Below are 16,298 nucleotides of genomic sequence, written 5' to 3'. Positions count from 1 at the left end.
CAATAGAGATATGAAAATAAACAAAATTGTAGAAAAGATAAAAAAATTGAGTCTTGTAATTTTGTTTTCCGAAAAGATTTATGTCAACTAAAAAGGTTAAGGTAAATCCCCATCACCAATACAGACGAGAGGAAATACACACAAAGAAAGATATTATTACACAGGTGAATATATAGAAATGAATAGCACACATAGGTCTGTTGCCTCAAGGAATAAATTCCATTGTGAAAATTGTGAAAATTTGCCACTGACAGTGTTTTTCTTGAAGTAAAAATGTCAGAATTAATGTTTTGACAACACTGAAAGAAACAGTACTCCAAAACTAATTTATACTGTTCTCAATTACATTTACGAGGTAACAAAATGACCATCAGAAACACGAAATAGTCTTAATGTACAAATCTGTATTGGCTTGGCCATAGAACTGCCATTAGTCAAACAAACTATGTCATGGTTCCATGACAGGAAATTAATAAAACACTAGTCAGATATTAGTTTATTTACATGTTTTCAAAAAGAAAATCAAGCAAGACAAAATGGAAGATATAACGTAGTATTGTGTGATGTTGCACCAAAACGCCAGACATGTAACGGAACCACGACATTGTTTAGGTACTGAAAAACTTCTTCACAATCAGGAAAGAGGCTACAGACGAAATACTTCAGCATCTTCATCCACTACAAGAATACACGTGCTACTAAGCCGTAATGTCCACTACAGAAGGCACAGGGTTACAGCAGGCAGTGATGGCAGATGAGAGATGACCAAGATAGACCCACTCCACACTCAGCTGACCACACCCACACCTAGCAGTGAGGACGTCATCGGGGACAGCCGACGTCATAGCCGATGCACCCAACAGGTACAGGGGTAGAGGCCGGGCACACAACTTGTAGACTTCATGCTATTACACTAGGGGGTTGACATACAACTACGTGACAGCACTACTCCTCTCTGTGATGGGCATTCAGTACACAAGCTCCAAGGGTTGTCTAACACCTTCACTCTCAGGTCAATTTGCTGCTTATATACGCCTTTAACTCTAGGTCTTATTTTTTTCGATGAAAAAATCCAGGTAAATATTTTAGTCTTGTCCTGACAATCTAGTGATTGGTATAATGAGCAACAATTCACACCGTCGGGGTGGATTAATATAAAATCAACCTCCTGATCCATTAAATCGCCCCTCACGACAAGCATAGGTTGCTGGGGACCTATACTAACACAGAATCCCAAAGGGGAGACCAGTGTAGGTTGCTGGGGACCTATTCTATCCCGGAATCCCCACGGGGAGACAAGCATAGGTTGCTGGGGACCTATACTAACACGGAATCCCAAAGGGGAGACCAGTGTAGGTTGCTGGGGACCTATTCTAACACAGAATCCCCACAGGGAGACCAGTGTAGGTTGCTGGGGACCTATTCTATCCCGGAATCCCCACAGGGAGACCAGTGTAGGTTGCTGGGGACCTATTCTAACACGGAATCCCCACAGGGAGACCAGTGTAGGTTGCTGGGGACCTATACTAACACGGAATCCCCACGGGGAGACAAGCATAGGTTGCTGGGGACCTATACTAACACGGAATCCCAAAGGGGAGACCAGTGTAGGTTGCCGGGGACCTATTCTAACACGGAATCCCCACAGTGAGTGAGTGAGTTGGGTTTAATGCCGCTTATAACAGTATTCCAGTTATATCACGGCATGTCAGCTTAAAGTGGGAGGAAAGCCCGAAGTGATGCAGGTCTCAAACGTTTACCACTTCGGTGAAACCCCCGAGCACTGGTATGGTGCTGACAAACCTAGAAACATAATTGGGGCGAACAGGGATTCAAACCCACAATCATAGGTTTCTGGCTTGCCCAAGGGATGCAACTCTGTACAGCGAACCGCAGCGCCTTAGACAACTAGGCCACCCGTGCCCCCTGATTTCCAACAGGAGACAAGCATAGGTTGTTGGGGACCTATTCTAACCGGATTCCCCACGGGGAGACAAGCATAAGTTGCTAAGGACCTATTCTAACCAGGAATCCCTATGGGGAGACAAGCATAGGTTGCTGGGGACCTATTGTAACCCTGATTCCCCAAAGGGAGACAAGCATAGGTTGCTGGGGACCTATTCTATCCCGGAATCCCCATGGGGAGACAAGCATAGGTTGCTGGGGACCTATTCTATCCTGGATTCCCCATGGGGAGACAAGCATAGGTTGCTGGGGACCTATTCTAACCCTGATTCCCCACGGGGAGACAAGCATTAGTTGCTAAGGACCTATTCTAACCAGGAATCCCTATGGGGAGACAAGCATAGGTTGCTGGGGACCTATTCTAACCCTGATTCCCCAAGGGGAGACAAGCATAAGTAGCTAGGGACCTGATCTCCACGAGGTCTATGTAATAAATGGATTTATCTAATGATTGATCAATATAAACATGATGCAAATGACACATATATCTAACAAATACTATCTTTGAAGATTCCTTTTTGGCCAACAGGACATGCTAGGTACTGAAAAAGTCTTTTGTGTTTGTGTGACACCAGTATGATAATCAACAAAATATATACAGTACGTCCAGTAATCCTGTCAACCCAGGCTATTTGCCAAAGTACTTCTCACTGTGTGGTTTTAATTTCAGAAGACTACTGTTACATTAAATTCTTCATACAATTATTAACATGTTACTGCATCACTAACGCTAAAGGATGCTTGAGAATATTTGAGAGAAGTAACCATTATCATCTTAAGGTATGTTAGTTGGAAACTTGGTAACCAAACACTCAAACTCAACAGGGTGGAAAGGGAGGTAACTCCTAACAGGTGACAGGTTATACGATGCACCGAGACAATTGTATCTCCGCATGAACTGTGATAATGTTGACCTCTTAAATCTTAACATGCTGGTAGTTACAACTAAAAAGTAAAACACACAAGTTCTTACATGTATGTTGTCATCCTCTATTCGAAAAGCGGAGAAAAAGATTGGAGAACCAAAATATACCCAGGAAGATGTAAATCTATTGTACAGGTAATTTCTACATGAACCACGCTACGGATGATTAATGTTCATATAAGATAGCATATCTTTTTCATATACAAGTAAACAGTTCTATTCTATCTCGAAGCAACACCTCAAGCCACTGCTGTGGACTGCAATGCACTGATTCCTGACCCAACAGAAAAGGCGGTATTCCTGATTCCGGTCACATGATCACAGTCAGGGTGAGACAATGCTTTGAATCAATGAATGATGCTTATTAATGGTTTTATTGCAGAACACAAAGCAACTTACTGACAGCAATGATTTGAGAATTATCTATCTGAATGAGTCACAAGGTCTAGAAAAGCAGGCTAAACCCATATGCCTGAATGTGTCCAGCAAAACAGACATAGAACAGCCATCATCCATGATATTAGATGGACACCCCCTGCATGTCTCTGTACTGTATCTTACACTGAGGCTGCTACTGTTCTTAGCATTGCTGCTACAGCTGTAGCACTAGTCTTTGCTTTACTAGCCCTACTAGTCGTTAAAGAGCAGGTAGTTTTTAGACCCGCTGCTACAGCTGTAGCACTAGTCTTTACTTCACTAGCCCTACTAGTCTTTAAAGAGCAGGTAGTTTTTGGACCCGCTGCTTCAGCTGTAGCACTAGTCTTTGCTTCACTAGCCCTACTAGTCGTTAAAGAGCAGGTAGTTTTTAGACCCGCTGCTACAGCTGTAGCACTAGTCTTTACTTCACTAGCCCTACTAGTCTTTAAAGAGCAGGTAGTTTTTGGACCCGCTGCTTCAGCTGTAGCACTAGTCTTTGCTTCACTAGCCCTACTAGTCTTTAAAGATCAGGTAGTTTTTAGTCCTGCTGCTTCAGCTGTAGCACTAGTCTTTACTTCACTAGCCCTACTAGTCTTTAAAGAGCAGGTAGTTTTTAGTCCTGCTGCTTCAGCTGTAGCACGTCTTTACTTCACTAGCCCTACTAGTCTTTAAAGAGCAGGTAGTTTTTAGACCCGCTGCTTCAGCTGTCGCACTAGTCTTTACTTCACTAGCCCTACTAGTCTTTAAAGAGCAGGTAGTTTTTAGACCCGCTGCTTCAGCTGTCGCACTAGTCTTTACTTCACTAGCCCTACTAGTCTTTAAAGAGCAGGTAGTTTTTAGCCCTGCTGCTACTACAGCTGTAGCACGTCTTTGCTTTACTAGCCCTACTAGTCTTTAAAGAGCAGGTAGTTTTTAGACCCGCTGCTTCAGCTGTCGCACTAGTCTTTACTTCACTAGCCCTACTAGTCTTTAAAGAGCAGGTAGTTTTTAGACCCGCTGCTTCAGCTGTCGCACTAGTCTTTACTTCACTAGCCCTACTAGTCTTTAAAGAGCAGGTAGTTTTTAGACCCGCTGCTTCAGCTGTCGCACTAGTCTCTACTTCACTAGCCCTACTAGTCTTTAAAGAGCAGGTAGTTTTTAGACCCGCTGCTTCAGCTGTCGCACTAGTCTTTACTTCACTAGCCCTACTAGTCTTTAAAGAGCAGGTAGTTTTTAGACCCGCTGCTTCAGCTGTCGCACTAGTCTTTACTTCACTAGCCCTACTAGTCTTTAAAGCGCAGAAATGCTAAAGCTTCATGAACCCCCACTTCAGTGCATAAAGTGCTTAAACCAACTCTGGCTCTACTCATCACAACACCTACCTCCAGGTTCAACAGTTCTCAAAGACTCAGTTTCAAATTAGTGAACATCATGTATACTAATAGTCACTTTGAGGTAGCAGAATATTACTGTAAACATAAATAGACATTCCAAAACACACTATTCAGGATGCAAGGTTTCCTGATTAAAAGGATCTGAACAAACATGGTTCCCTGGACAAATATTCTAAAACCTAAACAGTATACAGACTTGATAAATAGTCCATCTTTTAGCTGTGGCAGCTGTTGCAAGACTACGACACTCGGGAGAATATACAAGTGACACTCAGAGCCATTCCATAAAGCATCTTAGCACTAATGCTACAGATATCTAAGTTATATTATGGGAGTCACACAGACCCAGCACTAAGACAGATGTGTGGACGGAGCCTGCTTATCACTAAGTTGCCTTGCTACTATCAACACTACGGGTGCTAAGGGATGGATATTAAGAGTTTGTGGGTATTATTTGCTGATGGTCAGGTTATATTAGTGGACATGCTTACAGTACACTCCTTGAGTTGAAACACTTGATGATGCAGTTATATGATGAACATAGAACATGTTACCACGGTTACTGTTATTAACAAACTCTCATAAAGGTTACTGTTGTTACATATCAAACAAAGATTTAATTTATGAACATAAACGAAACAGATTAAGATTAAGTAGAATTCTTAAATGTTATTCTCAGAATTAAAGCTAGTTTTCATAAACAAAATTTAATCACGCAATTAAGATCAACATCTAGCTATTGAAATTTTCTGATGATCAATCTGAATGTGTCATTTCTTAATACTGATAAAATGTTCGAGATCAATAGCTATATTATACCCAAGATACTGCAAATCATGAAATAAACGCAAGCAGGACATTTTATGAAATCATTTTCAGTCTAATGATGTGTAGAATTATTTTGGAAAAAGGAGTGTATCTCAAAGATATATTTTTTAAATAAACATAAGATCAAAAAAGTTCTCATTACATTCATAATGTATTGTTATTAGGTCTCAGGCCTATATATGTTTTCATGGCTTTAATTTCATGACTTACAGAACCAGGATGATATAATGGATATGAGCAGTTAAACAAAGGGCAGCAGGTGCCCTGTAGTGAGGATTAGGGTTGTGAGAACCTTGTACTCGAAGTTGGACACGCAGAAGTAGACGACCTCCAGCAGCTTGTTGAGCTTCACCATGGGCAGGTCCCCCCACCACTGCTTCAACAGGGAGTGCTCTGCGTTTTTCAACACCCACAGGAAACAGATCAGCAAGTTCCGTGTGGTTTCCATGTTCAGCGGACATTTCCGAACCTGGAATAGTGTAAAACATGGAGTAGTGAGCAGGCTATAGCAAGAGACACGAGGCAAACTGTAAGGGACTGGTCATTTACTATAGTGGACAGGAGGGAGCAGGCTATAGCAAGAGACACGAGGCAAACTGTAAGGGACTGGTCATTTACTATAGTGGACAGGAGGGAGCAGGCTATAACAAGAGACACGAGGCAAACTGTAAGGGACTGGTCATTTACTATAGTGGACAGGAGGGAGCAGGCTATAGCAAGAGACACGAGGCAAACTGTAAGGGACTGGTCATTTACTATAGTGGACAGGAGGGAGCAGGCTATAACAAGAGACACGAGGCAAACCGTAAGGGACTGGTCATTTACTATAGTGGACAGGAGGGAGCAGGCTATAACAAGAGACACGAGGCAAACTGTAAGGGACTGGTCATTTACTATAGTGGACAGGAGGGAGCAGGCTATAGCAAGAGACACGAGGCAAACTGTAAGGGACTGGTCATTTACTATAGTGGACAGGAGGGAGCAGGCTATAGCAAGAGACACGAGGCAAACTGTAAGGGACTGGTCATTTACTATAGTGGACAGGAGGGAGCAGGCTATAGCAAGAGACACGAGGCAAACTGTAAGGGACTGGTCATTTACTATAGTGGACAGGAGGGAGCAGGCTATAGCAAGAGACACGAGGCAAACTGTAAGGGACTGGTCATTTACTATAGTGGACAGGAGGGAGCAGGCTATAACAAGAGACACGAGGCAAACTGTAAGGGACTGGTCATTTACTATAGTGGACAGGAGAGAGCAGGCTATAACAAGAGACACGAGGCAAACCGTAAGGGACTGGTCATTTACTATAGTGGACAGGAGGGAGCAGGCTATAGCAAGAGACACGAGGCAAACTGTAAGGGACTGGTCATTTACTATAGTGGACAGGAGGGAGCAGGCTATAGCAAGAGACACGAGGCAAACTGTAAGGGACTGGTCATTTACTATAGTGGACAGGAGGGAGCAGGCTATAGCAAGAGACACGAGGCAAACTGTAAGGGACTGGTCATTTACTATAGTGGACAGGAGGGAGCAGGCTATAACAAGAGACACGAGGCAAACTGTAAGGGACTGGTCATTTACTATAGTGGACAGGAGAGAGCAGGCTATAACAAGAGACACGAGGCAAACCGTAAGGGACTGGTCATTTACTATAGTGGACAGGAGGGAGCAGGCTATAATAAGAGACACGAGGCAAACTGTAAGGGACTGGTCATTTACTATAGTGGACAGGAGAGAGCAGGCTATAACAAGAGACACGAGGCAAACCGTAAGGGACTGGTCATTTACTATAGTGGACAGGAGGGAGCAGGCTATAATAAGAGACACGAGGCAAACTGTAAGGGACTGGTCATTTACTATAGTGGACAGGAGAGAGCAGGCTATAACAAGAGACACGAGGCAAACTGTAAGGGACTGGTCATTTACTATAGTGGACAGGAGGGAGCAGGCTATAGCAAGAGACACGAGGCAAACCGTAAGGGACTGGTCATTTACTATAGTGGACAGGAGAGAGCAGGCTATAACAAGAGACACGAGGCAAACTGTAAGGGACTGGTCATTTACTATAGTGGACAGGAGGGAGCAGGCTATAGCAAGAGACACGAGGCAAACTGTAAGGGACTGGTCATTTACTATAGTGGACAGGAGGGAGCAGGCTATAGCAAGAGACACGAGGCAAACTGTAAGGGACTGGTCATTTACTATAGTGGACAGGAGGGAGCAGGCTATGACAAGAGACACGAGGCAAACTGTAAGGGACTGGTCATTTACTATAGTGGACAGGAGGGAGCAGGCTATAACAAGAGACACGAGGCAAACTGTAAGGGACTGGTCATTTACTATAGTGGACAGGAGGGAGCAGGCTATAGCAAGAGACACGAGGCAAACTGTAAGGGACTGGTCATTTACTATAGTGGACAGGAGGGAGCAGGCTATAACAAGAGACACGAGGCAAACTGTAAGGGACTGGTCATTTACTATAGTGGACAGGAGGGAGCAGGCTATAGCAAGAGACACGAGGCAAACTGTAAGGGACTGGTCATTTACTATAGTGGACAGGAGGGAGCAGGCTATAACAAGAGACACGAGGCAAACTGTAAGGGACTGGTCATTTACTATAGTGGACAGGAGGGAGCAGGCTATAACAAGAGACACGAGGCAAACTGTAAGGGACTGGTCATTTACTATAGTGGACAGGAGGGAGCAGGCTATGACAAGAGACACGAGGCAAACTGTAAGGGACTGGTCATTTACTATAGTGGACAGGGGGGAGCAGGCTATAGCAAGAGACACGAGGCAAACTGTAAGGGACTGGTCATTTACTATAGTGGACAGGAGGGAGCAGGCTATAGCAAGAGACACGAGGCAAACTGTAAGGGACTGGTCATTTACTATAGTGGACAGGGGGGAGCAGGCTATAGCAAGACACACTAGGCAAACTGTAAGGGACTGGTCATTTACTATAGTGGACAGGGGGGAGCAGGCTATAGCAAGACACACGAGGCAAACTGTAAGGGACTGGTCATTTACTATAGTGGACAGGGGGGAGCAGGCTATAGCAAGACACACGAGGCAAACTGTAAGGGACTGGTCATTTACTATAGTGGACAGGGGGGAGCAGGCTATAGCAAGACACACGAGGCAAACTGTAAGGGACTGGTCATTTACTATAGTGGACAGGAGGGAGCAGGCTATGACAAGAGACACGAGGCAAACTGTAAGGGACTGGTCATTTACTATAGTGGACAGGAGAGAGCAGGCTATAACAAGAGACACGAGGCAAACTGTAAGGGACTGGTCATTTACTATAGTGGACAGGAGGGAGCAGGCTATAACTAGAGACACGAGGCAAACTGTAACGGACTGGTCATTTACTATAGTGGACAGGAGGGAGCAGGGGAAAGAAAGCAAGATTTGGGAGGGAAGACTTGGGGTGCTGGGTGGTGGTGGGTGGGTCAAGAAAAAATTACAGCAGAAGTGGTAAAATGTATCAGACCTTGGAGGGTATGGGGGTGGGGCATGCAAAAATGACTAAATGATTTAAAATATAACATGATTAATTTGAACATATTTTGGGGGATTGGTCATTTACTAAAGGCAGGTGTGTGTGTGGGGGTTGGGGGGCTGGGGTGGCTGGCTGTGGGGGTGTCATGGAAAAATGATACATGAATATGGGAGGAGAAAAAGTATTACGTAAAATGGGTGTGGTGGGTTGGGTGGTGGGGTGGGGTTGAATGGTGGTGGTGGTGGCGTCAGCAAAATGTGATACTACAGTCCCATAACCACTTTCACTGCTCCCCAAAACCTTATAATAAATGACCAGTTCTATATAATCCAGTAATGATAAATCCGCCAGGTAGAATGAGACACTGTGAAATCCTGATAGTGGGCTCTCACAACAAGTGTCTTGAAGTGACATGTAGGCTGGCTGATCTTGTCATGTGTTGGTGTGTGTGTTTGGGCGAGCACTTCAGATCCTGTTCGGGAACAGTTCCTCATCATGTTTTTGACATGAAATATGTAATGCAGGATATGATATAAATCATGATGTCACTCGTGGACACAGATTGCCTGGCTGTCCCTTCAATACGCCATGTAGCGTTGCATCCCTCAGGAATGACAGAAACCTAAGATCATGTTCCGCTTTGCCCTGATCATACGTTTCTAGGTTTGTAAGGACCATACCCTTACTCATGGGTTTCACCAAAGTGCCAACCTCTAAGACCTGCATCAAGCTCACATGCCATGATACAACTGTTACTGTTCGAAGTGGCGCAAAACCAAACTCTCCCACAAGTTCATTCAAGTCACTTGAGACACCTGTGCACTGATCTCACCTTTGTTGAAGGTTCATTGGGGTCATAGGGTGCCTCTCCACTGGCACAGAAGGACGCACCAGCAATAGCAAGGGCCAGCTTCTTGCTGATCTTGTCCCCCTCCTCATCGAAGTTGCTGGACTCTCTGTTACGACCTTCTGCGTTCGGGTCGTACATCTGGGGCAGCGCCCCCATCACAATACCGACCAGTGGCAGGTACATGGCTGCAAGGCGACCTTTCACCTCAGGGTTGGTGTAGCGGACATCCAGATCGTGATTATACAGCAAGTTGCGGACAACATTGACGGCCCTCTGGTGGATGGATGGGTTGCTGCAACGGAAACATTACTCTTGTATATCCTCTTTCTAACAATAAGGAAGTTCATGTTATAATGCTCTTTCAAACAATAAGGAAGTTCATGTTATAATGCTCTTTCAAACAGTAGGGAAGTTCATGTTATAATGCTCTTTCAAACAATAAGGAAGTTCATGTTATAATGCTCTTTCAAACAATAAGGAAGTCAATGTTATAATTTTCTTTCAAACAATAAGGAAGTTCATGTTATAATGCTCTTTCAAACAGTAGGGAAGTTCATGTTATAATGCTCTTTCAAACAATAAGGAAGTTCATGTTATAATGCTCTTTCAAACAATAAGGAAGTTCATGTTATAATGCTCTTTCAAACAATAAGGAAGTCAATGTTATATTTCTCAATCAGCAAACTACAGCAGTCTTAGCATCATTTCTTTATTACCTTGATTCTGAAATTTCACTTAAATAAACGTAACAAAAACTTCCCAGGAAACTTATATTACTTAGATTTTTTCCCTTTTGGGTTAAGATCCCACTGCACTCAAAAACAACAGGATATGGCCGTTTGCGTTCATTTCAAGATACAGCTTTCCCAATGCTGCTCTTATTGCTTTGCTCGCTCATGATGTGAATTTAGCTTTAGTGCTGATTGGATGATTAAAAAGCTAACGCAACCCCTGGTTGAGGATTTTTCAGATCTTCACACAGAGAGGTATCACATTGGAGCAGCTATAAGCCTGTAAATTGTCCTGTCTGGTCCTGACAGCGGAGATGCCAACCGCAATTGAAGCTTTGGAAGAACCAGTGGGGTGAAAACAAGAGTACTCTCCTGTGAGAGAGAGTAATGTTAACACTACCATCAGTTACCTTCCAGTCTGAACCCGCGAAGATTGATTGATAAATGACTTGAGTGTGTTTTAACATAACAAACAATCAGAGACCTTATATCACTGAGAAATATATATCTAAACACTATGTGCATTGAAAGCAAGGCTTTTACTGGTCAACATAGTCTTACTGTAACCTAATTTATGTCAGCAGTGCAATAACAATTCACTACTCATGATATTTTATGCATGTAAATCATTTGTAAAGAAAATGACAAAAAAACATTGTTTTGATTTTAGATTCAACATGGTAACTATTATGCCAAAACAGTAATAGTTGGCCTCTCTGCAACACATTGATAGCATGAGCAACGAACAACATCAATTATCTATATCCTAGTTAGCTGTATAGACAGTAAGGGCTGCTGATCCGCCCAGGGGACGTGTATAGTGATGTTCCATGCATCAAAGAAATAACATCACCCAAAACAAAACTTTCATTTCAAAGTAAGAAATAACTAACTGATGGATGCAAATTGTAATTTTCATCAAATTTCAAAATATTTTCCGAAATTGCCTACAAATCTTGTACAAAAGAATTTAATGTTAATAACAACATTAATGGGATTAACGGACATAGTTCTGAAACATGCAGACCAATTTGTACAACTCACAATGTGTCAAAGGCTGCGGAGAGGTCGGACAACACGAGGCCCACAAGGAAATGCTGTTGTCGGAACTCGGGCGTCAACTCGAGGTACACGCCCTTGTCTGTGAGTGTGCTAGTGGATGTGTTGGAAGCGAAGGAGTGGTGGGAGATAGCACTGCCAGAGCTGGGGGTGGGGCTGGAAGTCCCTGATGGGGTGAGGGGGGTGGCAAAGGGCAGGTTGAGGGGGAAGTAGTGTTCGTGGGAGCAGATGATGCGGATGAAGTCGAGGCGGAGCAGGATGAGGCTGGTGGAGTCCGACAGCTGGGACATTTTGCCTGCAATCTGGAAACAAGTAGGCGGAATACTGAACAGGTTATAGTCTTTGAATATTAGAGTTGACTTACACAACTCAGCAATATTACACCTATAGGAGGGTGTCCTGTAAATAATTGTGTCTGGACCAGATATTTCAGTGATTGATATCATGAACAACAATCCATGCATCGGGTGTGACGACACACAATCAACCACGCCACTGATCCCATCCACCCTATTCATTAGGCTGTCTCTTACAACATGCAAAGTTTGCCAGGATCAAAGACAACCTGGAATCTACACTTTTACAACACAAAGATACAAGTGCATGTGGATGTGTTCAGCACACACTCATCATACTTAGTCACCCGACACAGCAAAATAGTTTTGACACCTAATGTGACACCAAATGTGACACCTCAGTCTGTGACTGGTCAGGATTGTGTCGCACATGTTTCAATGCTGGTCGCAACAAAACTTCAGTGACAACAATATGTTTTGACAGACACCTTTTCACATCTTTAGAACAGAAAAATTACAAACCAAATTTGAAAAAGTTGCAAACCTTACTGTTTACAATATCCATAAAAAACTCCTAAATGACATCGGAAGTTATAGAGGTTCCGAGCTCCTTGAAACTTTCTGCTATAGATTTTGAATCTATGGACTGTCAAAATCTAGTTTTTCAGGTGCTGACTAGGATCCCTGGAACTATGAACATGCAACACCATGTCCCCTGATTGTGCTGCTTGTGTTGTGCTGTGTACTGACCGTGCGACAGTATGTGTGGATGTACGTGAAGATGGTGCCGCGGTCCATCAGACACATCAGGTCATGCAGGAAGAACGCCAGGCTGGTGTTGAGGCTCTTGATCAGGGGAGGGTCCTTCAACATACATCATAACAAATGCAGGAAATGAAACAAGTCATGTGAAAGAGGAACTTAAATTTTCACTAAACACTTTTGAAAAACACTTATTTTTATTTTAAAGCACGATTGGGTTCAGCACAGCGTTCAACAGTATTTCGGTTATATAATAGCTAGTCAGCTTGAAGTTTTGTTTAACACAGCAATATTCCAGCTATATGACAGCGAGTCTCGAGTCTGGACCAGACAATCCAGTGATTGAAAACATGAGCATCGATCCATGCAATTGGGATATGCTGACATGCATCAACCAAGTCTGCGAGCCTGACCACCCGATTCCCGTTAGTTGCCTCTTACGGCAAGCATAGTCATAGTGAATTGTGACAAGGTAATATATACCTACTGTCATGCGGTGGTGTTCAAACAGTTTGCACCCTTGCTCAAATTCTGAGATAACTTAGTTTCCTAAGTATGCTTAGTCACTACTTACTACATAGTACTTGAACAGAAAGGTGAGAAAGATTGAGGATAGCGAAAAATATATTTATGATGAAAGTTTTTGTTTGATTTGGTTACATATCATCTAGGTTTACTAAACTTAACAGCGAAATGACTCCAACCAATTAATCTTGATGAACGTTGATCATGATTTTACAACCAATTCCTCACAAAATGTCTATCAAGTAACAAATCCTAAACATACGGACACTCAATCACAGCGTAAGGCGTACCCGGATATATCTCTCTACGATGTCTCTGATGAGTGTGTTCACGAGGGAGGAGATGTCGTCCAGGAAGTGGTCTGGGAAGCGCATCTGTCGTGGAGCAGTGAGTCGATCAGCCTGACCGAGGTGCTCAGCCATACTCTTCACCTAGCAAAGCATTCAGAACAATCTTCTACATACTGTGATGTATTGCATTACCATACAATCGGGGGAGACAAGGTAACATTCACTATTCTACCATGGGTAGAGGAATGTGAAAGGTACTGCCCGTCATCTAAGAGACAGTAGATAGAGCGACACGCGTTGTCACGGGAACCACACTCCCTGGCAAGCATGGTAAGAGCATGGTGGCAGAGTTATTTCAATGATACACACGTCACTGTGTCCATGCTCGAGTGTGGTCTGCAGGTTCAGTAATAGATACATTTAATATAATGTTTCACTGGCTACAGACATAATCAATGTTCAATAACCTTCAACAATGCCAATGCCGTTTAAATTACCCTATTGGCTTACATTGCACCATCAACAGGAGCCAAGGAAAAACTTAATTACTTTGAAACATATTATTCATTGGTCTTGTTTGTTTGCTTGTTTGTTGTTTAACGCCACACTCAGTAATATTCCAACTTTATGACGCATCTGTAAATAATCAAGTCTGGACCAGACAATCTAATGACTGACACTATGAGCATCAATCCACGCAGTTGGGATATGATGACATTCATCAACCAAGTCAGCGAGCCTGAGAACCGATCACGTCAGTCACCTCTTGCGACAAGCATGGGTTGCTGAAGACCTATTCTACCCCGGATCTTCACGGGGGGGACAAGCATGGGTTGCTGAAGACCTATTCTACCCTGGATCTTCATGGGTTATGATTCTCAGTACACATGAAGACTTACAATAAGCTCAAAGAAGAACCAGGAATTGGCGAGCGCTGTCTCCCTCATCGATCCACTTGACACGACCCACTGCAAGGCTAGCTCTTCATGGACCAGCTGTCAACACAACACAGGAGTGAGTGAGTGAGTGAGTTACACCTATACCTTCCTTGGTGTTTTGGCCCCGGCACCTCCATTTAAACAAATCACAAAGAGGTCAAGTGGGCTATGACCATGTTTACAGTAAGTCCCAACCAACTCGTGATTGAAAGTACGAGCACCAATGAATGCTGTCAGGTCATGGTGACATAAAAATACCTTTACAAGTCTTTGGTGTTACCTATTTAAGTTTCATCTACACAATAACACTATTTTAATTTTTGTCATCTTTAACAAACAATAGGCTGCATTGCCCAGTACCTCTGACTATGGTTAATTTAACAATCAACAGCAATACATAGAGAAAAGAGAATAATTAACAGTTATAACCTCACAACCAATAAACACATTAATTTGGCATCATTAAATAATTTGACAAACATCAAAATAGATGGAGGTGTAATTCTTATTTGATCACCACAATGTATGGAAATGGGTAAGAGATTCTACACACGGTTCTGCTAAGATTCAGACAATACATACTTTTTTCCCTCTCATCTTGGAGAATCCCTGGGTCCCAATGTCATCCATCTTGACACTGCCTCCACGCTCAAACCGCCCAGCTAGACAAACATGGAGAATACATATTGACCATTGTTCACAACTTGACTATCAAATGTGGTATGTCTCAGCATCAGAAACAACTAGGATCTAGGACCATCCAGAACATGTGAAGACGTCAATATTCTTTCACTAGTCATATGGAAGCTTCAATATTTTTTTACGCTGATCACATGAAGGCTTCAATACTTCTTCACTCTGATCATATGAAAGCTTCAATGTTCATTCACTGATCATATGAGAGCTTCAATATTCAATCACTCTGATCATATAAAAGCTTCAATGTTCAATCACTCTGATCATATGAAAGCTTCAATATTCAATCACTCTGATCATAGGAAAGCTTCAATGTTCAATCTCTCTCATCACATGAAGGCTTCAATGTTCAATCAATCTGATCATATGAAACCTTCAATGTTCAATCACTCAGATCATATGAAACCTTTAATGTTCAATCACTCAGATCATATGAAAGCTTCAATGTTCAATCACTCTGATCATATGAAAGCTTCAATATTCCATCACTCTGATCATATGAAAGCTTCAATGTTCAATCACTCTGATCATATGAAAGCTTCAATGTTCAATCACTCTGATCATATGAAAGCTCAATATTCAATCACTCTGATCATATGAAAGCTTCAATGTTCAATCACTCTGATCATAAGAAAGCTTCAATGTTCCATCACTCTGATCATATGAAGGCTTCAATGTTCAATCACTCTAATCATATGAAGGCTTCAATATTTCTTCACTCTGATCATATGAAGGCTTCAATGTTCAATCATTCTGATCATATGAAGGCTTCAATACTTCTTCACTTTGATCATACGAAAGCTTCAATATTCCATCACTCTGATCATATGAAAGCTTCAATGTTCAATCACTCTGTTCATATGAAAGCTTCAATATTTCTTCACTCTGATCACATGAAGGCTTCAATGTTCAATCACTCTGTTCATTTGAAGGCTTCAATATTTCTTCACTGATCATATGAAGGCTTCAATGTTCAATCACTCTGTTTATATGAAGGCTTCAATATTTCTTCAATCTGATCACATGAAAGCTTCAATGTTCAATCACTCTGTTCATATGAAGGCTTCAATATTTCTTCAATCTGATCACATGAAGGCTTCAATACGTCTTCACTCTGATCATATGAAAGCTTCAA

At 42.5% G+C, this 16,298-nt stretch overlaps 1 protein-coding gene across 3 annotated transcripts in view; it reads right to left on the bottom strand.

The window, feature by feature from the left end:
* Positions 1–16,298, bottom strand: part of LOC139480096 (dedicator of cytokinesis protein 7-like) — a 64,477-nt gene that overhangs the window by 23,035 nt on the left and 25,144 nt on the right. For all 3 annotated transcript variants that reach the window (XM_071263111.1, XM_071263112.1, XM_071263113.1), the window contains exons 23-29: positions 15,050–15,129; positions 14,429–14,524; positions 13,530–13,670; positions 12,703–12,816; positions 11,642–11,958; positions 9,849–10,158; positions 5,801–5,977 (exon numbers count right to left, since the gene is read on the bottom strand). In XM_071263111.1, coding sequence (XP_071119212.1) covers positions 5,801–5,977; positions 9,849–10,158; positions 11,642–11,958; positions 12,703–12,816; positions 13,530–13,670; positions 14,429–14,524; positions 15,050–15,129 — 1,235 coding nt within the window. The remainder of the gene's footprint in view (positions 1–5,800; positions 5,978–9,848; positions 10,159–11,641; positions 11,959–12,702; positions 12,817–13,529; positions 13,671–14,428; positions 14,525–15,049; positions 15,130–16,298) is intronic.

Source organism: Haliotis cracherodii, unplaced genomic scaffold (genome assembly GCF_022045235.1).
Source record: "Haliotis cracherodii isolate W230 unplaced genomic scaffold, xgHalCrac1.p SCAF_4, whole genome shotgun sequence".
NCBI lineage: Eukaryota > Metazoa > Mollusca > Gastropoda > Lepetellida > Haliotidae > Haliotis > Haliotis cracherodii.
This window is presented reverse-complemented; position numbering and strand designations above follow the sequence as displayed.